Source organism: Chiloscyllium plagiosum, chromosome 27, assembly GCF_004010195.1.
Source record: "Chiloscyllium plagiosum isolate BGI_BamShark_2017 chromosome 27, ASM401019v2, whole genome shotgun sequence".
Lineage (NCBI taxonomy): Eukaryota > Metazoa > Chordata > Chondrichthyes > Orectolobiformes > Hemiscylliidae > Chiloscyllium > Chiloscyllium plagiosum.
Genome location: NC_057736.1, coordinates 24250840 through 24277630, shown reverse-complemented (window position 1 = coordinate 24277630; position 26791 = coordinate 24250840). Strand labels below are relative to the sequence as shown.

The window sequence follows — 26791 nt, the reverse complement described above, 5'->3', positions numbered from 1 at the left end:
CCCCACCCTCCTCTAGCTTATCTCTCCACGCTTCAGGCTCTCTGCCTTTATTCCTGATGAAGGGCTTTTGCCCGAAACGTCGATTTTGCTGCTCCTCGGATGCTGCCTGAACTGCTGTGCTCTTCCAGCACCACTAATCCAGAATCTGGTTTCCAGCATCTGCAATCATTGTTTTTACCACTGTGCTGACACTGCAGCAGCCCATCCTGGGCTACAAGACACCTTGGGGGATGTACTGAGATCATGAAAATTTCCATATGAATGCAAACTGTTGCTTCTTTCAAAGTGTCATAAAACAGACACAGCAAAGGCTAGGTCATGATTATTTGTACTTTCATGTAAAATCATTACAATTTGTGACCTAAGAAAACAACATCACTGCCTGAAATAAATTTTTAAAATAATTTTAGAAATTAAGTGCAGCTTCATTCTTCTTTAAAGGTAAGAAAATAAATTCTGTTTTTTCAATTACTTTGGTCTCCTCTCACCACACAACCAATAGAAGAGCCACTCCAAAATTGGCTGCTAGCAGCTGTATGAACTGCTCAATGGGACTTTCCCTCTGATTCAGCACTAGAGTTCCTAATAACTGTGATGTCGCTTTTGCAGAAGTAAGTGCTGTAAAATTGTTTACAAAAAGTCTTTTTTCCCCTCAGACAGGTGTTTAAATTTTTATATTTCTGTCTCTATTTTAATGAAGAAAATTTATGGTTGGTTGATAAAAGCATGATTCAGACTGCAGTATCACAGCTTGACTTGGGCAATGCTAAAAGCACAAAAGAAAAGTCAGCATGAATGGTGTGATGTTATGTGTGGTTTCAACCTTGCTGCAGTACAAAGGGCAAAATTAGAAGGGTTTTTTTAAAGTGTTTCATAATGCTTGGATCAATGAAAGATGTCACTTTAGCTACTGCAACCTCCAGAGATTAGCAATAAAGCATTGTGTCATTGAGCAGTCCTTGAATGAGGGTCAATAATGCAGACTTTAGATATTGGATGGCAGACAGAGTGAGAAATAATGATGATAATAGGCCTGAACAGTAAGTAGATGAAATGCACTATTAGACTTTGAGGCAATGTGACTTAAAGTGATTTCAGTTTTTCTTTTTCCATTTCCAGGGTTTGGGGGGCGGGGGGTGGCAAAATTGGCTAGCGTGCAAAAAATTGCAATGTATGATCAGCATGCATGACTTAAAAATCATGCAGAGTATGCAAATTTCATGCTAATTATACTTACTGTGCACATAACCCAATGCTCAGTGAGCTAGAGGTCTCAAACTTTTGTGTGGTTCGCACCACTTAAGGCGAGCCTTGACCGTTTAAAGTAGACTGCAGTATGGATTTGAAGTGGCAGCAGAGGAAATTGGGGAATATCATGGAAAATAGCACAACAGGAAGTAGGACAGGAGTTATAGGTTCAAAATAGTAAAAACTAACTTAAAGAGTGCGCTAGGGAGTCTCTTTTCTATTTAGTATGTATCACCAATTGGGTGAGAGACAAAATCAGTGGAATTATTTAGGAATGAAAAGTGCAGCAAATGGGGAAGTGTAGGTGTGCACAGGATAGACGAATTAAGATGGGCTAAATGACCTTCACATTGATAGATATTTTCGGAACGTGAGGAGTCAGTTTCTACAGAAAAGGGGGAGACACAAAATCTGCTAACATGTTAAAAAAATTTTTTTAAAACAATTTGTACTACTTTCTGAACATTTTATACATAAAACCACTCAATAATTTATGTATTCCCAAAAGTGTTAGCTTTGGTTTAAAAAAAATGATAACATGCCGTTTGTTTAAGCACTCCTAAAGTTAAAACCTGGCCGGAGACGGAACCGTCGGAAATTCACGGAATAAAGGCCTTTCATTTTCTCCAACACCAGCCCCATCACTCTCACTGTGGAATCTCTCTTACCTGCAACCTTTTCCCCCAGTTGGTTTTTTGCTCCCTTATTCCGGGTGCGCCTCATATCGCGATAGCAACTCATTGTTTACATTGGTCTCCAAGGCAACTATGTTGCTAGTCCTTTCATTCTCCCCTTACTCGCCAACTTTTATTCAAAAGGACAATGGTGTGTTGCTTTCCTGCTGGAGTACGTGAAAAAGCGCCGTGACTCCAATAAATCACCTTTGTCCTGACTGGGATTTAAGCTGACAAATACTGGGCAGACTAAGAGGAATGCGAGTCCTTTTAATTTTCATTGAAGGTTGAAATGAGATGGTCCAATGAAGTTATCTGGATAGAACTGAGAAATGAATAAAAGGGATGGTCACCTTGTTGAGACTGTATTGAGCCCCTCCACGCCCCCCCCCCCCTCCTTAGTCAGCGGGAAACTGAGAAGCAAATATGTAAGGATATCTCAGATATCTGTAATTATAATAGGGTTGTAATGGTAGGGGATTTGAACTTTCCAAACATAGGCTGGCCCTGTCATAGCGCTCAGGACTTGTATGGGGAGGAAATTGTTAAGATGTTAAACGTTATAATGTTCAAAAGACATTTGGATAAGTACATGAGTATGAAGTGTTTGGAAGAATGTGGTCCAAGCGCAAGTAGGTGGGACCAGTTTAGTTTGGTATTAGGGTCGGCATGGACTGGTCGGACCAAAGGATCTGCTTCCGTGCTGCATGACTCTCAGAAAACATTCTTATTCAATATGTTGATGTATGTTCTCAACAAAGAGCAATAATTGACCTCCTGTTAGGAAATAAGGGAGACCAAGTGACTGAGGTGTCAATGGGAGAGGACTTTGGGAGAAGTGGTCATAATTCTCTTAGTTTTTAAAAAGTTATGGAAAAGGATAGAACTGATCAAAAAGTTAAAGTTCTAAATTGGAATGAGACCAATTTTGACAGTATTAACACAAACTTTCAAAAATTAATTCGGGGAGGCTATTCACAGTAAAGAGATGGTTGGGAAATGGGAGGCCTTTAAAAATGAGACAATATGAGTTCAGAGACAGTATGTTCCTGTTAGTGTGAAGGGCAAGGTTGCTATGTACTGGATGACTAAAGAAATTGAGACTTGTGGTCAAGAAAAAGAAGCAGCATGTGGCTGCGTGTATAGACAGCTGAGGTCAAGCGAATCCCTCAAAGAATATAAGGACAGCATCATAGAATCTCTACAGTGCAGAAGCACTGGTCCATTGAGTCCACACTGACACTCTGAAGAACATCCTACCCAGCCCTCACCACACCATCCCTGTAACCTCGCACCTCCCAAGGTTAATCCATCTAACCTAAACACCCCTGAACACAATGGGCAATTTAGTATCGCCAATCCACCTAATCCACACATCTTTGGACTGTGGGAAAGAAACAGAGTACCTGGAGGAAACCTACACAGATATGGGGAGAATATGCAAACTCCACACAGACAGTTGCTCAAGGGTGGAATCAAACCCAAGTCCCTGGTGTCGTGAGGCAGCAATGTGAACTACTGAGAGACCATACTGCGCTAAGACAGTAGGAGTACACTTAAGAGGGAAATCAGGAAGGTAAAAAGGAGATATGAGATAGCTTTGGCAATAGTGTTAAGGAGAACCCAAAGAGATTCTATAAGTACATTAATGTCAGAAGAGTAACTAGGGAGAGAATAGAGGCCATTTAGAGAATTAAATGTGGCCATTTATGTGTGGGTCCACAGGAATGGGTGAGATATTAAATGAGGCAAAAGTGAGGACTGCGGATGCTGGAGATTAGAGTCGAGAGTGTGGTGCTGGAAAAGCACAGCAGGTCAGGCAGCATCTGATGAGCAGGAGGATTGATGTTTTGAGCAAAAGCCCTTCATCAGGACCCAAAGCATCAATTCTCCTGCTCCTTTGATACTGTCTGACCTGTGGTGCTTTTCCAGCACCACACTCTCGAGTATATTGTGTCAATATTTACTGTCAAGAAGGACATGGAAGCAAGGGAACTTGGGGAAATAAATAGTGATGACGAGAAGAGTTCATATTACAGAACAGGAGGTGCTGCAGGTCTTAAAATGCATAAATGTAGATAAATCCCCAGGATCTGATCAGGTGTTTCCCAGGACATTGTGGAAAGCTAGACAAGAGATTGCTGGGCATCTTGCTGAGATATTTGTACCATGAACTGTCAGAGGTGAGGTGCTGAAGACTGGAGGTTGTCTAATATGAAGCTACTATTTAAGAAAGGCTGTAAGGAAAAGTCAGGGAACTATAGACTGATGAACCTTACGTCAGTGAGGGGTAAATTGTTGGAGGGGATCCTGAGGGGCAGGATTTACATGTATATGGAAAGGTTAGGACTGATTAGGGGTAGCCAGTATGGCTTTGTATGTGGGAAATTGTGTCTCACAGACTTGACTGAGTTTTTTGAAGAGGCTACAAAGAAGATAGATGAAGGCAGAACGGTAGATCTTGTCTATATGGACTTCTGCAAAGCATTCGAAAAGGTTCCATGTGGTAGATCTCGGGGAGCTAGCCAAGTGAATACAAAATTGGCTTGAAGGTAGAAGGCAGAGGGTGTGATAGAGGGTAGCTTTTCAGACTGGAGGCCAGTGACCAGCAGTGTGCCACAAGGATGGAGGCATGGTTAATAAGTTTTCAGGTGACACCAAAAATAAGTGATGTAGTGGACAATGAAGACGATTATCTTAGAGTACAACAGCACCTTGATCAAATGGGCCAATGGGCTAAGGAGTGGCAGTTGGAGTTTAATTTAGATAAATGTATGATATTGTGTTTTGGTTAGGCAAACCAAGGCAGTAAATGATAGGGCCTTGGGGAATGTTTCTAAATAAAGACTCTAGGGGTGTAGGCGCCAAAGTTCCTTGAAAGTGGAGTCGCAGGTAGATAGCGTGATGAAGAAGGTGTTTGGCTCACTTGTCTTTCTTGGTCAGAACATTGAGTATAGGAATTGGGACTTCAGGTTGCAGCTGTACCGGCCATTGGTGAGGGCACTTTTAGAATTCTGCATGCAGTTCTGGTCTCCCTCCTATAGTTCTTGTGAAACTGAAGAGGGTACAGAAGAGATGATCTGAGCTATAGGGAGAGGTTGGATATGTGAGGGATTTTTTCCCTGGAGCATCTGAGGTTGAGACTTAGAGAGGTTTACAAAATCTTGAGGGGCATGGTTAGGATGAATAGCCAAGATCCTTTCCCCATAGTAGGGAGGTTCAAAATAGAGGGCATAGATTTAAAGTGGGAGAGGAAAGATTTAAAAAGGATCTGAGGGGCAACTTTTTCATGCAGAGGGTACTGCGTGAATTGAATGAGCTGCCAGAGGAAGTGATGGAGGCTAGTACAATTACAACATTTAAAAGGCATCAGGTTGGATACATGAGAAAGACAGGTTTAGAGGGCCAAATGTTGGCAAATGGGACTAGGTCAGATTAGGATGTTTGGTCAGCGCAAATGAGTTGGACTGAAGGGTCTGTTTCCATGCTCTAAGACTCTATGATAATACAATTTAATACACTTCTACTGACATTGCTGACATAGAATGTTATAGCATAGAAGGCCAATCGGCCCATTGTGTCTGTGCTGGTAGAACGATCCAACTAATGACATCCCACCTCCTCTTTCCCACAGCATAAGTTTTTCTACTTTAAAGTGGATATCTAAATCCCATTTTACTGAATGTGCTACCCACTGTTTCACACAATTACTTCCAGATCATATACACTGCAAAGGAGAAACAGCTCCTCAAATCGCCCCTTTTTTTTCTGACAATCACCAGCTCACAATTGCTGTCTCCAGTGCATTTAGGAATGTGCAATAAATGCTGGCTTCCCATGAACAAGTCAAAACAAAGAAAAATCACCTTTATCCTGTGTTTTTGGTAACTGATCCGTCTGCCACTGGAAACAGTTTCTCCTTACTTGCTCTGAGACCTCAATTGCCGCTGCTCCAACAAGCTTCTTTAATCTCTGCACATAGGCAGGGGCACCCATCCTTGGTATCATTCCAGTAAATCTCCATTGCATCCTTTCAAAGTATTGAAATCATTTGTAAAATGCATGCCCTGATTGAACTCGCTGCGCCAGTTTAGGAATGGTCAATCAATGCTGGCATGTTTACTTTGCACAAACAATTATTAACGCTGCGTCTGTAGTGTAAACATAGCATTGGTGCAATCAATGGCACTTCAGCCATGATGACCATGATCTTATTTACTGTGCAACTAATCCAGGGACCTCGACAAAAGATACAGGGCAATGAGTTTTAACCCTACAGCGACAGCTAGAGAATTAAAATTCAGTTAGATCTGGAATCAAAGATATTAGTAATGGTAGACCAGTTGGTTATTAATGCCATTTAGGAAAGAAAGTCTACCATTTTTTTCCTAGTCTACTCTAAATATGTGTTGCTTCCAATTTAATATTTTTCAAGGACATGTAACTTTGAAGGATTGTGAAGAAGCTAAACTATTTTAAGTTCTGTGAAGATATCTGGATAGTTTCTTTAAAAGGGGTCATTGAAATGTCACATGGGAATTTTTTTAAAAAAAACACCTCTGGGACTTTAGCTACTTGCTTGCACACACTTCTTAGAAGTCAACTGTCTGACTTTAATGCTTGCCTTGTTTGAATGGTGTTTAGCTGGATATTGTGTCGTTTCCAATTGGGCGAAAAGGCCAATCGTGAAAAGGCAGGCCACTTCAGGTCTCTACTTTCTGAAACACACTTGTTGTGAGTCGAATGTGAAACCTCATTCCTGATGAAGGACTTTTGCCTGAAATGTCGATTTTCCTGCTCCTCGGATGCTGCCTAACCTGCTGTGCTTTTCCAGCACCACTCTAGTCTTGACTCTGATCTCCAGCATCTGCAGTCCTCACTTTCGCCCAGTGTGAAATCTGATTGCCCTTGCGAAGAGCATTTGGAGGACTTCTTGATATTGTATTTCCTGAATAGGTTGTATCTACCAAGATCCCAGAAACAATTACACATGTCTAGTGACCTGTTGAGGTGTGCCAGAATGCCTGCTTGACAACAATCTGAATATTCTTTATTCTTCCCTCAAGAACTAACTATCATTGACTACAGTCAATCTCCACAGAGAGAAATGTCTATTTTTTTTCCTTTATCTAGTTTTTTTGTGGATGTTTTGGATTATTTATGGGTTAAGCATTTGCATTTTCATATTATAAATGGGGTGCTAACCACCTTAGCATCTTTATTTAATGGCTTAGTTAAAACAATTATGTTACAGTCTTGACTTGCAAAGAGACTATTGATCAAAATCCTAACCAGAGAGGTTATTTAAATCTGTAACAATGAAAAGAGTGGGTAATTCTGGAGCATGTGACTCCCTTCTTGATTTCTCACAACCTTCCCAGTATTCACAAGCAGAAGTAACGAGTGCAATGAACCCTCTCCACCTGCCTAGATGCTTATGGTTCCAATAGCATTAAATATCGTCAACATCATCCAGGATAAAGCAGCCTATTTGAGTAGTATGCCATCCACTACCTTATATGAAGTGTTGGATAACAAAGCTATGAGCTCGGTGAGCAAACCTACAACCTGAACTACCTCATATATTCCATTCTCGTCCATATGGCTATCCAATGACCATTTAAGAGCCCTTAAAGTTGGCGAGTCTAATACTGTTGCAGGCAGTGTGTTCCACACGCTTAGTACTCTCTGAGTAAAGAAACTACTTCTGACATCCATCCTATATCTATCACCCCTCATTTTAAAGCTATGTCCCCTCATGCTAGCCATCACCTTCCAAGGAAAAAGGCTATCACTGTCCAACCTATCTAACCCTCGATTATCTTATATGTCTCAATTAAGTCACCTCTCAACCTTCTTCTCTAATGAAAACAGCCTCAAGTCCCTCAGCGTTTCCTCGTAAGACCTTCTTTCCATACCAGGCAACATCCTAGTAAATCTTCTCTGAACCTTTTCCAAAGCTTCCACATCCTTCCTATAATACAGTGACCAGAACTGTATGCAATACTCCAAGTGTGGCTGCACCAGAGTTTTGTACAGCTGCAGCATGACCTTGTGGTTCTGAAATTCAATACCTCTTCCAATAAAAGCTAACACACCGTATGCCTTCTTAACAACCCAATCAACCTGAGTAGCAAATTTCAGGGATCTATGTACATGGACACCGAGATCTCTCTGCTCATCGACACTACCAAGAATCTTACCATTAGTCCAGTACTCTGCATTCCTGTTACTCCTTCCAAAGTGACTCACCTCACACTTTTCCACATTAAACTCCATTTGCCACCTCTCAGCCCAGCTTTGCAGATTATCTATGTCCCACTGTAACCTACAACATCCTTCATCACTGTCCACAACTCTACTGACCTTAGTGTCATCTGCAAATTTACGAACCCATCCTTCTATGGCCTCATCCAGGTAATTTTTATAAAAATAAAAAACAACATAGGACCCAAAACAGATCCTTGTGGTACATCACTAGTAACTAAACTCCAAGATGAATATTTCCCATCAACCACCACTCTCTGTCTTCTTTCAGCAAGCCAATTTCTGATCCAAACCCCTAAATTGCCCTCAATCCCATGCCTCCATAGTTTGTGCAATAGCCTACTGTGGGAACCTTATCAAATGCCTTACTGAAATCCATATATACCACTTCAACCATTTTACCCTTATCTACCTGTTTGGTCACCTTCTCAAAGAACTCAATAAGATTAGTGAGACACGACCTACCTTTCACAAAACTGTGTTGACTGTCCCTAATTAATGTATTCATTTCTAGATGATTATAATTCCTATCTCTTATAACCCTTTCCAACACTTTACCCACAACCGAAGTAAGGCGCACAGATCTATAATTTCCAGGGTTGTCTCTACTCCCCTTCTTGAACAAAGGAACAACATTTGCTCTCTTCCAGTCTTCTGGCACTATTCCTATAGACAATGACAAAATAACAACCTGAATTGTATTTCCAGTGTACAGTGAGGTCAGGGATAGGTTTACAAGGTCACGAGGGGGCACCAGCAATCAGGATGTTGGTTTGAAATGTGTGTACTTCAATGCCAGGAGCATCTGGAATAAGGTGGGTGAACTTGCAGCAGGGGTTGGTACCTCGCATTTCGATGTTATGGCCATTTCAGAGACATGACTAGAGGAAGGACAGGAATGGTTGTTGCACATTCCGGGATTTAGATGTTTCAGCACAAACAGAGGTGATGGTGAAAAAGGAGGGGGTGGGTGGCATTTTTAATCAAGGGTAGTATTACAGCAGCTGAGAGAACATTTGAGGACTCATCCACTGAGGTTGTTTGGGCTGAGGTTAGAAATAGGAAAGGAGAGGTCACCCTGTTGGGAGTTTTCTCTGGCCTCCAAGTTGTTCCAGGGATGTAGAGGAAAGGATAGCAAAGATGATTCTCGATAGGAGTGAGAGTAACAGGATAGTTATTATGGGGGATTTTAACATCCTTAATATTGACTGGGAATACTATAGTTCAAGTAGTTTGGATGGGTCAGTTTTTGTTCAATGTTTGCAGGAGGGTTTTCTGATACAGTATGTAGACAGGCCAACAAGAGGCGATGCCATATTGGATTTGGTACTGGGGAATGAACCCAACCAGGTGTTAGATTTGGATGTAGGTGAGCACTTTGGTGATAGTAACCACAATTTGGTTATGTTTACAATAGCAATGACAGGGATAGGTATATATCGCAGGAAAAGAGGTATAACTGGGAGAAAGGCAATTATGATGCAATTAGGCAAGATTTAGGATGCATAGGATGGAGAAGGAAACTCAGGGGATGGATACACTTGAAATGTGGAGCTTATTCAAGGACCAGCTATTGTAGTTCCTTGATAAGTATATACTTATCAGGCAGGGAGGAAGTTGTCAAGAGAGGGAGTATGATTTCATTGGAGAGAAGAAGGTTGAGTGGTGACTTAATCAAAGTTGAAGCTCTTGTCAAGAGGAAGAAGGCTTATGTGGGGATGAAGTGTGTAGGCTCAGTTAAGGGGATTGAGAGTTACAAGTTAGCCAGAAAAGATCTAAAGAATGCTAAGAAGAGTCAGAAGGGGACATGAGATGTTGTTGGCAGATACAATCAAGGAAAACCCTAAGGCTTTCAATAGGTATATCAGGAATAAAAGAATGACTAGAATAAGGTTAGGGCCAATTAAAGACAGTAGTGGAAAGTTGTGTTTGGAATCTGAGGACATAGGGGAAGTGCTTAATGAATACTTTTTGTCAGTATTCACATTGGAAAAGGGCAATGTTAGTGAGAATACAGAGATACAGGCTACAAGATTAGATGGGATTGAGGTTGACAAAGAGGATATTTTAGCAATTTTGGAAGATCTGAAAATAGATAAGGCCAGATGGGATTTATTCTCAGATTATCTGGGAAGCCAGGGAGGAGATTGCAGAGCCTTTGGCTGCGACCTTTATGTCATCATTGTCGACAAGAGTGGTGCCAGAAGACTGGAGGACAGCAAATGTTGTCCCCTTGTTTAAGAAAGGGAGTCGGGATAACCCTGGTAATTATAGGCCAGTGAACCTTACTTCGGTTGTGGGAAAGGTATTGGAAAAGGTTATAAGAGATAGGATTTATAATCATCTGGTAAGGAGTAATTTGATTGTGGATAGTCAACACAGTTTTGTGAAGGGTAGGTCATGCCTCACTAACCTTATTGAGTTTTTCAAGAAGATAACAAAACAGGTGGATGAAGGTAAAGCAGTTGATGCGGTGTATATGGACTTCAGTAAAGCGTTTGATAAGGTTTCACATGGTGGGCTATTGCACAAAATATGGAGTTTCAGGATTGAAGGTAATTTAGCGGTTTGGATCAGAAATTAGCTAGCTGAAAGAAGACAGAGGATGGTGGTTGATGGGAAATGGTCATCTTGGAGCTCAGTTACCAGTGTGCTGAAAGGATCTGTTTTGGGATAACTGCTGTTTGTCATTTTCATAAATGATCTGGATGTGGGTGTAGAAGGCTGGATTAGTAAATTTGTGGATGATACTAAAGTAGGCAAAGTCATTGATCGTGCTGAAGGATGTTAGTGTTGGGACATAGATAAGATGCAGAGCTGGGCTAAGAAGTGGCAAATGGAGTTTAATGCAGAAAAGTGAGGTAGTTCACTTCAGAAGAAGTAACAGGAATGCAGAGATTACTGGGCTAATGGTAAAATTCTTGGCAGTGCAGATGAACAGAGACATCTCGGTATCCTGGTGCATAAATCCCTGAAAGTTGCCACCCAGGTTGATAGGGTTGTTAAGAAGGCATATGGTGTGTTGACGTTTATTGAGAGGGGGATTGAATTTCGGAGCCATGAGGTCATGCTGCAGCTGTACAAGACACTGGTAAGGCTACATCTGGAGTATTCCATGGAGTTCTGGTCACCGCATTATAGGAAAGATGTGGAAGCTCTGGAAAGGGTTCAGAGGAGATTTACTAGGATGTTGCCTGGTATGGAGGGATGCTCTTACAAGGAAAGGCTGAGGTAACTGAGGCTGTTTTCATTGGAGAGAAGAACGTTGAGAGGTGACTTAATTGAGATGTATAAGATAATCAGAGGGTTAAATAGGGTGGACAGTGACAGCCTTTTTCCTCAGACGGTGAAGGCAAACACGAGGGGACATAGCTTTAAATTGTGGGGTGATAGATTTAGGACAGATATTAAGGGTAGTTTCTTCACTCAGAGAGTAGGGACATGGAACGGCCTGCCTGCAACAGTCGTAGACTTGCTGACATTAAGGGCATTTAAATGGCCATTGGACATACATATAGATAATAATGGAACAGTGTAGGTTTAGATGGGCATCAGATTATTTTCACAGGTTGTCGCAATATCGACGGCCGAAGGGCCTGTACTGCGCTGTAACGTTCTATGTTCTATGAAGATCAAATTCAAAGGCTCGGCAATCTCCTCTCTGGCTTCCCAGAGAATTCCTAAGATAAATCCCACCTGGCCCGGGGACTTACCTATTTTTGCCCTATCCAGAATTGCTAATACCTCCTCTTTGTGAACCTCAATCCCATCTACTCTAGTAGCCTGTACTTCAGTGTTCTCCTCCACCACATTGTCTTTTTCTCATGTGAATACTGATGAAAAGTATTCATTTCATGCTTCCCCTAACTCCTCTGACTCCACACACAACTTCCCACTACTATCCTTAATTGGCCCTAATCTAACTCTAGTCATTCTTTTATTCCTGATATACCTATAGAAAGCCTTAGGGTTTTCCTTGATCCTATCCGCCAACAACTTCTCATGTCCCCACCTGGATCTTCTTAGCTCTCTCTTTAGGTCTTTCCTGGCTAATTTGTAACTCTCAAGCACCTGAGGCATCGCATAAGCCTTTCTCACATAAACCTTCTTCTTCCCCTTGACAAGAGATTCAACTTCCTGAGTAAACCACGGCTCCCGCGCTCGACAATGTCCTCCCTGCCTGACCGGTACATACTTATCAAAGACCTGCAGTAGCTGGAACTTGAATAAGCTCCACATTTCTATTGTGCCCATCTCCTGCAGTTTCCTTCCCCATCCTATGTATCCTTAATCTTGCCTAATTGCATCATAATTGCCTTTTCCCCAGCAGTAACTCTTGCCCTCCAGTGTATACCTATACCTTTCCATCACTAAAGTAAACATAACTGAATTGTGGTCACTATCACTAAAGTGCTCACCTACCTCCAAATCTAACACCTGGCTGGGTTCATTACCCAGTACCAAATCTAATGTGGCCTTGCCCCTTGTTGGCCTGTCCACATTCTGTGTTAGGAAAACTTTCCGCACGCATTGGACAAAAACGGACCCACCTAAAGTACTTGAACTATAGTATTCCCAGTCAATATTGGGGAAGTTAAAGTCCCCCATAACAGCTACCCTGTCACTCTCGCTCCTATCAAGAATCATCTTTGCTATCCGATCCTCTACATCTCTGGAACTATTCAGAGGCCTATAGAAAACTCCCAACAGGGTAACCTCTTCAAAGTTTGTGCGAAGATTTGTAGCTCGGGTGCTCGTTGTTGTGGTTCTGTTCGCCGAGCTGGAAGTTTTTGTTGCAAACGTTTCGTCCCCTGGCTAGGCGACATCATCAGTGCTGGGTACCCAATATACCAACCACGACAGCGGACAGCTGAAACTGACAACCGAAAGCAGCAGGGACAGACCACTATAAACACCGGAGGAAACATCAAAGAAGCGCTTCACAGGAGGCTCCCAAGCACTGATGATGTCGCCTAGCCAGGGGACGAAACGTTTGCAACAAAAACTTCCCACTCGGCGAACAGAACCACAACAGGGTAACCTCTCCTTTCCTCTTTCTAATCTCAGCCCATAATACCTCAGTAGAGTCCTCGAATGTTCTTTCTGCAACTGTAATACTGTCCTTGTCTAACAATGCCACACCACCCCCTCTTTTACCATTTTCTGTTCTTACTGAAACATCTAAATCCCGAAATCTGCAATACCATTCCTGTCCCTGCTCTACCCATGTCTCTGAAATGGCCACAACATCGAAATCCCAGGTACTAATCCATGCAGCAAGCTTACCCAGTGTAATCTGGAAGCTCCTGGCGTTGAAGTATACATATTTCAAACTAACTTCTTGTTTGACCGTGCCCTCTTGGTACCTTGAAACCTTAGTTCTGACCTCACTGCTCTCAACCTCCTGTATACTTGAATGACAATTTAGGTTTCCACTCCCCTGTTGAATTAGTTTAAACCCAATCAAAGAGCATTACCAGTAACCCCCCACCCCCCAGGATATTGGTACCCAGATGGTTCAGGTGAAGACCAACCTGTTTGGAGAAGTCCCACCTACCTCAGAAAGAGCCTCAATTATCCAGGAATCCAAAACCTCCCTCCTGCACCATCCCTGTTCAACTCCTCTCTCGCCCTATTCCTCGCCTGAGGGGAGATCTTATGGAAACGTATAAAATTATGAAGGGAATTGATTGGACAGAAGCAGGGAGGTGGTTTCCACTGATGGGTGAAACTTCCTCACCCAAAGTGTTGTGAATCTGTGGAATTCCCCACACAATGAAGCAGTTGAGGCTAAAAGAGAAAATGCTGGAAAATCTGAGCAGGTCTGGCAGCATCTGTAAGGAGAGAAAAAAGCTGATGTTTCGAGTCTAACTGACCCTTTGTCAAAACTGTTGTAGTTGAGCAGTTGAGACTACCTCATTGAATGTTTTTAAGGCAAAGATAGATTTTTGAACAGTAAAGAAATTAAGGGTTGTGGTGTGTGGGCAGGTAAATGGAGCTGAGTCCATGAAAAGATCAGCCATGATCTTATTGAATGGAGGACCATGCTCAATGACCAGATGGCCTACTCCTGCTCCTGTTTCTAATGTTATTATGTACTTCTCATTACTTGACAGTTACCTTTCTCAAAAGGCTACCATTGACCAGGATATACAACACTGGATCAGCTATACCTGTTCAATCATCTACACACTAAAGTAACAGCGTTCAACAACAAAAATACTTTATAAGTCAACAATAGTGCTCCTGCACAGAGCAGCTGTAATCACTACACACCTCTCCTGCAGTGACAGGTGGACTGTGCATTAGCGCACACAAAGCACCAGAGAAATTTCAACAGCAATGTCCTTAATGCATTTTCTGCATTCAGTGGGAGGACTGGGCTAACTTGTACTTGAAACCAGGTCTACAACCATCCAGCCAAAACTCCTGCAACATCAAAAGACTGACAATTAGTCCAGAAGGCAGAAAAGTGTCTTCCCTAATCGTTTCTGTTTTCTCAACTCTCAAATGGCCAGTAGCCCAGGGGGGACAAAGAAAATACCACAAAGACACTTTCAGGGTGGAAAGTGTCTTTGTGGTATTACCACTGCACTCCAAGTGCCCTCTAACATCATTGCACGTCAAGGGAGCCAAATGAGCTGTTTGTTCACTGCAGATCATATCTAAAGAGTGATTTGTCATCCTATCCAGTCAATTATAATTAAATACAAGTGTTGCTGTTGTTCGCCCCAGCAAAGCTCAGCGCAAGCTGAAAGAACAGCACCTCATTTTCTTCTTGGAGGACCCTGCAGTATCAAGTCCCACATCCTTACTCTTACCCCACACATCAGGCCTTGTTATTACATAGTCTGCTACTACACATGACTCATTGTAAGCCACTAATAGTCCCCATTAATAGCTATCCACTCTCCTAGCCAGATCATTATCCACTCCTTTGTCCAACTGTTATTCTCTCTCCTTGGCCTCTATCCCCAGTTATTCTACTCCCTACCACTTTCCCCACCCTATCTTCTGTAGATAAACCGACACTTTCCTAGCTACCAACAGTTCTGGGGAAGGGTTACTCGCCCCAAAACGTTAACTCTGATTTATCTCCACAGATGTTGGCAGACCCGCTGAGCTTTTCCAGCAATTTCTGTGTTTGGTTCCGATTTACAGTATTCTCAGTTCTTTAGGGGGCTTTTCTTCTCATTTGTTCGCTCCTGCCCTCCTTTGATTTTAAAAGGTCTCCCATTTCGGCATAAATCCAGTTACAAACAGCACTGACATGCCCACTGTTGTGGCAGCAGAATGTTGTGCAGCAATTTCCAGCGTCACTCTCATTCAGAATGAAAGACAAGCATTCTGTGGTTGAAGGCTGTGCAGAGTGGGTCCTATTGGATGTGGTGCTGCTTGGGGGGTGGGGACAGATGCTTGACCGACCCTGCGCGGGAACTTTTAAAAATGCTAAGGAGATTAGCAGAGAGCATTGGACACTCTTAAACAACGCTGGAGAGGAATTAATTGGCTTTTACTTTGTGGGGAGTTGCGGTTATAAAACCCTATAATGTCTACTCCAGTTCTCCTGAGCCCCAAAAATGAACTCTCCGTTCGTCCTTCCAAATGTCCTGAAGAAAAACACAGGGTAAGCTTTAGTCAAATCAAAATCCTCCAGATACTGTACGATGCTATGTTGCGGGGTGGGGGTTGAGAAAAGATAAGAGACGTTTATAAATACTTTGTCATTAAAAGCAATGAACTCTGTAGTTTTAGTCGCTGACGAAGATCGGAACTTTGCGTCTAGCGTCAAAATCAGAGCGAACGAATATCTGACATATTTTCAGATGCGGTGAGTTGGAACTTGTGATCTTGTTTGGGGTGAAATTAAACCCATTGTTGTTGTCTTCTACTGGTATGTCTATTGGGGAAGAAGAGGACCGCGAGGTTTTTCTTGTGCAATTATTTCTAATGTCCAATTTTTTAAATAAGAGAGAAATGGGAGGCGAACTCGGTTTTCTTTTAGCGATTCTCTGGAGATTTCTGCTGTCAGCGTATTTCATTTTTGATCTGAACTGTTGAGTACAGAAAGTTGCAGTGTAATGAACTTTTAATATGGGCTTATTAGTCTGCAATAACTATGTGACATCAGGAATAAAGCAGCTCCAGTGTTCCACGTTAAGATTGTCCAGAGTCAGAGTTATCCAGCACGGGAACAGATCCTTCCCTCCAACCTGTTCATGCAGACCAAGTTTCCCAAACTAAGCTAGTTCCACTGTGCCTGTGTTTGATCCATATCCCTCTAATTGATGTACCTGTGTGAATGTCTTAAAATGTTGTAACTGTACCTACATCTACCGATTCCCCTGGCAATTCATTCCACATACCAACCACCGTCTGTGTGAAAAAGTTGTCCTTCAGGTCCCTTTTACATCTTTCTCTCTCATCTTAAAAATGTGCCCCCTAGTTTTGAACTCTCCCACCTGAGGGAATAGGTCTTTGTCATTCACCTAATCATGCCCCTCAACGACGCTGTCCTGTGAATCTACACGTAGATGACCTCATTGATCTTCAAGAGGCCCTTTCTCTTCCTATTTCCTCTTTTGCCTTTGATGTACATGTAGAATCTCTTTGGTTTATCCTTAACCCCATCTGCCAAAACTATCTTATATCTCCAAATTGCCCTCCTGATTTCCCTCTTAAGAATGCCCCTATCTCTCTTATGCTCAAGAGATTCATTTGATCCCAGTTGTCTTTCCTAACATTTACTTCCTTTTTGTTCTAGACCAGAGCCTCATTATTTTTATTCATCCATTGCTCCCTACTCCTACCAGCCTGACCCTTCACTCTAACAGGAACATACTACCTCTTTGTCTCATTTTTGAAAGCTTCCAACTTGCCTGTCATCTTTTTACCTGCAAACATTCCTCACCAGCCAAGCCCTTATCAATATGGCAGTCCCAGTCTATTTTGGAAAATTAAAATCCCTTATTATTATAATCCTCTTACTCTTAAATATATCCAAGTTTGCTCTACATGTTTGCCCCTCAGGTTCCCACTGACTACTGAGGGGTCTATAGTACAATCCCATCAAGGTGATCAGCCCCTTCTAGTTTTTGAGCTCATCCATATAGCTTTACTGGACAATCCCTCAGGAATGTCCTCCCTAAGTGGAGCAATGATGTTTTCTTTCATCACAAACATCGCGCCCCCTCCCCCGTTGCCTCCACTTCTATCCTTCTATGGCATCTGAACCCCAGAACATTGAGCTGCCAGTTTTGTTTCTATAATAGCTATAATGTCCCATTCCCGTGTTCTCATAAATGCCCTGAATTCATCCACCTTACCTGTACAACTCCTTGCATTGAAACAAATGCAGTTTGATTCTTAAGAGTTACCTCATTCTCTGCCGAACTTTTGCCTTCCCTGTTTAATTAACTTGCTGTTTTTAACCTCATAACCAACCTCAACTGTCTTTCTATTCTCACTACTATTAAGGATTTCCCCATACTCCCCCCTTCCTACTAGTTTAAACTAGCAAATCTCCCTGCCAGGATATTGATTCCTCTCCAGTTCAGATGAAAACCATCCATTTTGAACAGTTCTGTTCTGCCCCAGAGGAGATCCCAATGATCCAAAAATCTGAATCCTTGCCCACTGCACCGTCCCTTCAGCCCCTGTCCTATGATGGTATTCCTATTCTCAATAGCATGAGGCACAAGAAGTAATCCAGAGATTACTCCCTTTTGAGGTTCTGCTTTTTAATCTCTATCTAACTTCCTCTAATCGCCCTGCATAACCTCAACCCTTCCCCTAACTATGTCATTCTTACCAATGTGTACAACAACTTAGAGCTTCTCTCTCTCCCCTTTGACAATATGCTGCAACTATTTTCAGATGTCCTTGACCCTGGCACCAGGGAGGCAACATACCATCCTGAATTGTCACAATTTACTGTCTGTGTTCCTGACAATCCACTATAACAATTATGTTTGAACCTTGACAAATCCTGCATAACAGGAGATTCATTCTGGCTGCCACTTCTGTTTCCCTCTGAGAGACAATCCCCCCCAATAGTACCCAAAATTGTATATCTATTTGAGAGAGGGATAGCCACTGGAGTCTCCTGCACTATCTTCCTACTCCTCCTCACAGCCACCCATCTGTCTGACTGAACCTGTGGTGTGACCACCTCCCTAATGCTACTAACCATCACAGTCAGTGCCTCCTGTATGTTCCTCAGTGACTCCAACTGCCTCTCCAACCAATCCAAATGGCCTACTTCTGTCATCATAACCTCTACTTCATTCTTCCTCTGCTTCAGCTCAGTTGTGTGCTGCTGGATGTCTCAAATGTTTTAGCTTCTGTCATGTGTAGAACTGATGTTCTCTAAGTCTGTTTCCACCCACTGTAAACTTTAGCCCATCCAAAACTCTATCTGAATCTAGGCTTGAAATGAGGTCTCACTTTAGTAGTCACTTACCAACACTTGATGCCCAAGCTTACAGCAGCTTACTGGTAAAATTCTCACCCTCTTGGAATCCCTCCATATTTTCATGGCTCCCTACCTTTCTAACCTCTTCCTGCTCTGAAACCCCTGTACTTCTCCAATTCTGTCCTCTTAGTACTTTAATTCCCGCCTCTCTTCAGATATTACCAGACACGCTGAACATCCTTAGAGCTTTAAAATGTCATTTAATATTTTCATCATCTGTAGTATTTTACTATTTTTTTCACAGGTGATGCCTGTGCAAGAGGGAGGTGGGCTTTTTCTCCTTTCTGAATCAAAGGATGTGATTTTTGGTGGCAAGGTCACCAATTCTAGCTGAGGTTTGTTTGATTATTTCAGAGAGCTGTTTTGAGTCCACTATATTGCTGTATGTCTGGAGTTATATGTCGGCCAGACAGGTTAACCACGGCAGATTACCTTCCTCAGAACATCAGTGAATCTGATTGGATTTAAAACACAATCCATTATTTTTAATTATTGTAAGTACTGTGAGTAGTGGTGTCTAAACTGCATGCCTGAATGAATAACGTGACTGTGTTGTGAGAAAGATTAATTTAACAATGAGAGATCAGCAGGAAAGGAATTTTTATTTATGAAAGTGGTGGAATAAGTCAGCATATCTGACAGATTCTGTGGAGGGAAATAGTTAATGCTTGAAATAGTTAATGGGAAATAGTTAACTCATTTACAGAATGACAATTATCAGACTCTGTTAATCCATTTATCCACAGATGCTTCCAGACTTGTGAATCTTTCCAGCATTTTAGTTTTATTTCAGATTTTCAGCTTTTTCGTGTTTTGCTTTTACACAAAGTTTTACTTATCTCTTTTGCATGAACAAAGCCAGAGACCCAGTGACTTTTTTTTTACTTAATAGTTTGCCAAGTGCCTCAACCTGACTTGCTGCTTAAATTCATTCAAAACATGATCTCTTAAATATGTTGTCATTAAAAAAAACTTGTGACATGTTATCTTTTGTGATTTTTACAAAAGACCAAATTTCTATCAAAACTGAGATCCAAGTTAAGCATTTACACAGCCAGACTGAGCAAAGGTCAATTACATGTGTACAGAGTTAGGTTTTTAAATAATCTCCAATTGTTAGCGCTAGTCTTGTTTCAGAAATTGTGCAACTATTCTGCCCTCCACTGTAAACCTTAGTCTCTCAAATGTAATAACTGTTTCCAGTATTATGGTGTTACACTCAACTGCAAAAACCTTTGTAAGCCCATTATTCTTGAATAGCATAGTTGTGTTCAATAGTGTAATAACCTCATAACCGCTACTTTCCTCACTTGTACATTATGGAATAATGAGTTTCTCCATTAACTTAAAATAAGGTGAAAATTCTGGAACTCCCTTCCTGAGGGCACTGTATGACTACATGGACTGCAGGAGGTTCAAGAAGGCAACTCGCCACCTCCTTCTCAAGGGCAACTAAGGATGGACAATAAATGCCAGCAATGCCCATGTCCCACAAGTAGATTTTAATAAGTCCCCCACTTTTAAAATATGTATAATGTTTATTGGCATTTTGGATTAAAATACAAGTAAATGTGTTAGTCATGATGACTTATTTTGTTAACTTTCCAAATCAAAACTTAAAAGCGAAGGGATCTGATTTTCTGCATGTGAAACTATTTAAAGATGATCAGCTACTTTCCTCCTTGATGAACACTCCACTGTTGCTTGGAGTGCTTCCTGGCCTGGCACCAGGCAAACTGATGTCAAAGGTTTAAGGTGTGCACCAATGAAGTCACTAGGCCGCTTTGGGGAGCTTTGAGGTCATAAGGAAATCTTCACTTCCTTCAAAGATAAGGATGGTGCACTAAGCCCTTGTTGCAAGTGGTGATGGTAAATGACTGCCAAATTAGTCTTCTTCCAGGCGAGAATGTACAGCCTCATGAAACTGAAGGAATCACATTGTGGATTTAATCTGGTACAGATCATTCTTCCATAACGCGATGGTTGCGTTCTTGTGCAACCCCGCATTATAGAAAAATTGCGCTTTAGAAACAGTGCTTAAAGTGTTGGCGATATAATCGCATTACAGCCAACATATGTTTTAAAAGTTCGCATTTTCGAAACAGTGTCCTCAATTTGTCAATCGCGTGACAGTGAATTTGCATTAACGAAACACACTTTATAGCAGAACAAACCTGCTCGAACAACAAGCTTCCTTTGTGTTCTTAGGTGTGATTTACATTAGATTATTTGATATAAGTGAGTCCTAAGCTTTTTAAGTGTTAGTAATCAATAAGCGATTTGCATAATTGAATTTTGAATTTGTAGACAGATTTGAAAAATCCAGCAGCTGCAAAACATCAGGATGAGCCTCTTCTTCGGGATAACCCCAATCGGTTTGTTATCTTTCCGATCCAATACCATGATATGTGGCAGATGTACAAAAAGGCAGAGGCATCATTTTGGACTGCCGAGGAGGTAAATACATTATAGACTATTTCAAGAGTGAAGATCTGCTACAATTCTACAATAGTAGTGGATCTGCCATTAAACATTGAGGGGCTGGAAACTGGATTGCTTTGGCATGTATGCCTATGTATTGAAATTATATTGAGACATCTGAGTGGTCCATGCTGTCTAGAGAAAAGTTTAAATTCAATTGCATTTCCTTTAATATTCAATGTGAGATTTTGGAATATACTATTTGCCTCAGCTATTGTTATGACTGGTGATAAGGTCTCAAATGCTCTGCTTTCAAATCTGACTGTCTGGCATTCAGTTAAATGTGTATCATCCCTTTGGACAAAAGGTTAGATCGAATTTTGCTCCCAGACCTTATCAAAACTCTTGCTTTTCCTTTCAGCTACTAGAAGGCGGCAAGTGGCTAAAACGTGCTGAGTGCAACCTTCCATAATTGTATAGCTGGTCAATGGGGTTTGATGCATTGTATATTTGATATCCTGTGAAATTCTCACTCTTAATTTTTAAGAGCACTTGTGTTTGCATTTAAGAACAAACCCACGTATATAATTTTTGCATCAACCAGTAGGGGTGCTTAAGTTTTTTGACTCCCTTGGAGTGATACGAATTGTAGATTCACTTGACAATTTTGTTTGCAATGTTTCTCTAGGTTGACTTGTCAAAGGACTTGGCACACTGGGGTTCTCTGAAACCAAATGAAAAACACTTTATTACACATGTTCTGGCATTCTTTGCTGCGAGTGATGGAATTGTAAATGAGAATCTGGTAAGAATGCATTTGCATATGAAAATTGTTTCAATAGAACTTAAACTGGTATGACCATTATTTGTGTGTGGGCACAAGTTTTGAATCAATTCAAGTGGAAAAGATTCTGTGTTCAAAGTCCAGTATTTGATATGCACTTTCACTGTATTTGGACAAGTAATTTGGTATATACTTTCTTTCAAGAAACACCTTTTTTCTCGCCCTACTTATAAACAGAATTCCAGTTGTGAAGGAATTTGACCAGCTGTTGGCTTGCATTTTAAAATACTGACTTCCCTCCCAGATTTTACTCAAATAGTTTTGTTTATTTTAAGATTATTCTTGCTGAGAGAATATTGGAACTTAGCTCCAATTTCCACAATCACCCAAATAGCTAGCGTTTTTGTCTTTTTATAGGTGGAACGATTCAGTCAAGAGGTCCAAGTCACTGAAGCTCGTTGTTTCTATGGTTTCCAAATTGCCATGGAGAATGTTCATTCTGAAATGTACAGTCTCCTTATTGATGCCTATGTCAAGGATCCAAGTGAGAGGTAGGAAGTAAAAGATTATGTGAACCTTGAGTTGTTTTATAATACAATTGCCAACTTCAGTATGGTTCTTGGGGTTTTTATGTTTGAGTAATATATCCCATTTAGTTCTCCCTTCAAATGTATTTGGATTCATTCCTGGTTTCAATGGACAAAACATTAGTTCTAAATAGCCATAATACAGTTCATCTTCCTCCTTCCCATGATATGTAATTGGAGATCGATTGATTGATTACTGGGGTTCTTTATTCTGAAGGTCTGTCTTGATGTGCTTTGATTTCCTATTCACCCACTCAACATATATCAGTGTCAGATTCATATTGAGTCAAATATGTGGGACTTTATTTATAACTATGTACATTAATGACATCTCAGACTTGCATATCCAATCTGAGATTACTATTATATGCTGTATATAGTTGGCTAACTGCTAACAATGTACAAAACAAAGTAGGAACCTTTTGTACGAGAGCATTACATGTCAATGTCATCGAGCTGCCTTAAAGAAACAATGCCTTTGAAATGTGTGCAACTGTTCTTTTCTTTAAAAGAATAGGAAACCTGTTTTTTTTAAAAAAAATATAGAAAAGGGTGCTCATCAAAAATACTTTATCTTCGAACATTAAGTCAACTTTGGGTGTATAATGTGACTAGACATAGTCCCTGTAAAAGTAGCACGACTCTGCTGTATATCTTTGCTTTTGTGCTATCTGTCGACATCTATCATGTATTATGTACCTCTGAGAAGTAATGCTGCTGTCAGGCCACTGTGTGTGCGAGGACAGGTACCTATTTCATGCATCAGAACAGGATAGTATTGGGACTCTTGCTTACTTTCTTAGCTCTCACACATTGTGCCTGCTTTGAGACTTGCTGCATCTCTGCCTTGCCTCGATATTTTACACATTGCTGCTTCATGCCGAATTTACAGGCTAACAGTACTTCTATCTTGCTTTGCCTTTTAGTACAGACATGAAGCCAGGGAGCTTATGTTTGTCAGCAGTGATTAGTCAAGAGTCTGTATGGTGCTGCTGTGCCAATATCTTGCCAACTGCATGTACAGCAAACCTATGGTTACAAATGGCCATGTCTTTTATTTGAGACCAATGAGCTATTGTAAACACAATCTAAATATGGGCTTCATGTTGCTTTTCAGGGAATCCTTGTTTAATGCAATCAAAACAATGCCATGCATCAAGAAGAAGGCTGACTGGGCCTTGCGGTGGATTGCTGATCAAGAATCTACATTTGGTATGAGTTCTAACAAACTCAAGAAAACTTGTACAGTTTTAACAATGTACTAATTATAAAATTACTCAAAATTGTGATGCCTTGAAGCAATGAAACTACATGGATAAAACTTGTTTAGTTTATTTGGTTCAATGAAGCAAATTAAGCTGGATTCACTGGTACCATAGCATTTTCTTATCAACAGCAAAATTTGAGCATAACGACTTATGGGAACAATAGATTTACTAGAACAATATCCAGGCAGAAAAGACCAACTAATTAAACTAGTATTTTCTTTTAAAAGTAAGTTTGCCTGAATTTTTTTGCAATAATTTGATGTGTTTTTAAACTCAAAGCCTTGTCTTTCCAGCTTCTGGTTTTTTTAAAAAAAAATTTAAGTTCCATTGCCTGAAGTAATGGAACTAATATACATTTCCATTGATGTAGCACCATTTTTGTTTTCAACTATACTAGAACACACCACTACGCCATCAAACCAATTCTGATCTTGAACCAAATGTGGAGATATTTTGAGCAGCACACCAAAAGATTTTGTCAGTGAGGTGGATTTTAAGGAACATCTTTTTAGAAGTAAGCGGAAGTCTTTAAGTAAATTTTAGCATTTGGAGCCCCGGCAGCTGTAGACACAGCCACAGCCACCAACCGGTGGAGTGATATTTTTAAATGAAGGACTGGAGGTGTGCACATATCTTGGTGGTTTTCCTAAACTAGCACGGGAATCTAATATATTAATAATCAGGAGCTAATAGAGTCATACAGCATGGAAACAGACCCTTCGGTCCAACCGGTCCATGCCGAACATAATCTCAAAATAAACTAGTTCCACCTGCCTGCTCCTGGCCCATATCCCTCCAAACCTTTCCTACTCATGTCCGTATCAAAATGTCTTTTAAACATTGTAATTGTACCCACATCCACCACTTCCTCAGGAAGTTCATTCCACATGTGAACCACCCTCTGTATAAAAAAAACAAAATTGCCTCATGTTTTTTTTTTAAATCTCTCTCCTCTCACCTTAAAAGTGTGCCCCCTAGTCTTGAAATCCCCCATCCTAGGGAAAAAAAAAACTACCATCAACTCCATCTACACATCTCATTACTTTACAAACTTCTGACAGGTCACCTCTCAAACGCTCCTGTGAAAAAAGTCCCAGCCTATCCAGCCATTCTCTATGACTCAAACCTTCCATACCCAGCATCCGGGTAAATCTCTTCTGAACCCTCTCCAGCTTGATAATACCCTTCCTGTAAGTGGGCAACCAGAACTGGGCACAATATCCCAGAAGAGGCCTCTTCGATGTCCTGTACAACCTCAACATGGCACACCAACTCCTATACTCATAGGGCTCAGCAATGAAAGCAAGCATGCCAAATGCCCTTTTAACTATCCTGTCTACATGGTATGGAAACTATAAAGAATTCTGTACTTGCATCCCTAGGTCCCTCTGTTCTCCAACACTACCAAAGGCCCTACCATTAATTGTATAAGCCCTACCCTTGTTTGTTGTACCACAATGCAATACCTTGCATTTATCCAGATTGAACTCCATCTGCCATTTTTCAGCCCATTGACCTACTTGATCAAGATCTCTTTGTAATCTTCGAAAACCTTCTTCACTATCGACAATCTTGTCTGCAAAATTACTAACCGTTCCTTCAATATTGTCATCTAAATCATTTATATAAATAACAAACAAAAGTATCTTCTTCACTTGTTATCCTACCCTAGGGGAACGTGTGGTTGGCTTCGCTGCTGTTGAGGGAATCTTTTTCTCTGGGTCCTTTGCTGCTATTTTCTGGTTGAAGAAACGCGGATTGATGCCAGGTCTGACTTTCTCCAACGAATTGATCAGTAGGGATGAAGTAAGTGCTGATGTAGCATGGGCTAAATGCTGATTATAGAAAAGCAATAAATATGCTAAAAATCACACAACACCAGGTTATAGTCCAACAGGTGTATTTGGAAACACTAGCTTTCGGAGCGCTGCTCCTTCATCAGGTGTGTGAAGAAGCAGCACTCCAAAAGCTAGTGTTTCCACATAAACCTCGGATTATAACCTGATATTATGTGAATTTTAACTTTGTACACCCCAGTCCAATACCAGCATCTCCAAATAATAATTATGCTGATACCAATACTGGTTAAAGTCTCTTTTTTTTTGTTTACTGTCATATGGCAAGAATTGGTCAGTGCAGGCACTCTCCGATTATTTCAATGGCATTGCTATGGTTACAGCTACTGCTTGCTGAATAGGTAATCAGTTTTAAATTATCTGTGGCTTGCAGGAGTGACTTTCTTTTAATGGCACTTGAATGAATTGCACATTCCTCACAGAAACACCAATGCAAATATAAAGTTCTGTTGAGATATTAACCTTGTTTACACCACAGAATAATTTGCTTCCATTAGCCATTGATCTTATCAAGTGTAACTTGATCTTGTACAAAATATCCTGGAATTAAAGTTCTTAATTTTATCAAACGAGCCTGTTTACTTAAATATGTCATGCCTAGCTTAGATACAATTGGAAAAGGTACCATATAATCTCAGACATGGGTAAGAAATGAGCTAATGTACAGAATGAGGGCAGTAATAGACTTTATTTCCCAATGGTATTCATTTAACACCATTCTTTGAATTCTCTCTAGTAACTCAGAATCATAAAGGTATGCAGTATTGCTAATCAACAGCCCTTCAAATCAAGAATGATGGCTACTCCGTTAGGAGTTTGTGCCATGGATTTTCATGTGACTGAAGACATTAATCTTTACATGTATGAGGCAGGGCATCTATAAGGTGGTATCATCTGGAATGATGGAATTGTTTCCTTTCACTCCATTTCTCTGCTTCAACATTTTAAGGTGTTAGAATTCTTGCTAAATAACAAGAATGACCACTCTGAATGACCAGAGGAAAACACCTTCCTTGTATAAATGCCAAGCTTCAAAGAAGGCTTCAGCATCTTTTGAAGGTTTTGTTTTTCAATCCTCCCCTGGAGCCTCAGAAAATATTTGGCCATTTGAGAGAGCAGGCCCTGACAGGGCTGACTATACTTGTGACCATGTGGACATGATGATCAGTACATCAAAGCTGATTTTATGCAGTTTTGCCTGAAAAGTTTGTG

The 26791-nt window shown here is 40.9% G+C and overlaps 2 protein-coding genes across 8 annotated transcripts in view; one reads left to right on the top strand and one right to left on the bottom strand.

The window, feature by feature from the left end:
- The window catches only part of stpg1 (sperm-tail PG-rich repeat containing 1), a 127651-nt gene that overhangs the window by 58932 nt on the left and 41928 nt on the right, over positions 1–26791 (bottom strand). For 2 of the 4 annotated variants that reach the window (XM_043717679.1, XM_043717680.1), the window contains exon 1: positions 1917–2120. The exons of 1 other annotated variant lie outside the window; for it this stretch is intronic. Coding sequence is in view for 1 of the 3 variants with exons in the window: in XM_043717678.1 (XP_043573613.1) it covers positions 1917–1989 (73 nt within the window). In the remaining 2 variants the exon portion in view is untranslated. Of the gene's footprint in view, positions 1–1916; positions 2127–26791 lie in introns of those variants that run through there. One more of the 4 variants, XM_043717678.1, reaches the window with a different exon arrangement.
- rrm2 (ribonucleotide reductase M2 polypeptide) overlaps positions 539–26791 on the top strand; it is a 29300-nt gene continuing 3047 nt past the window's right edge. For 3 of the 4 annotated variants that reach the window (XM_043717684.1, XM_043717683.1, XM_043717686.1), the window contains exons 1-6: positions 15638–15816; positions 20971–21120; positions 21773–21889; positions 22286–22419; positions 23573–23667; positions 25396–25529. In XM_043717684.1, coding sequence (XP_043573619.1) covers positions 15739–15816; positions 20971–21120; positions 21773–21889; positions 22286–22419; positions 23573–23667; positions 25396–25529 — 708 coding nt within the window. In that variant the 5' untranslated portion in view covers positions 15638–15738. Of the gene's footprint in view, positions 612–15637; positions 15817–20970; positions 21121–21772; positions 21890–22285; positions 22420–23572; positions 23668–25395; positions 25530–26791 lie in introns of those variants that run through there. The other variant, XM_043717685.1, reaches the window with a different exon arrangement.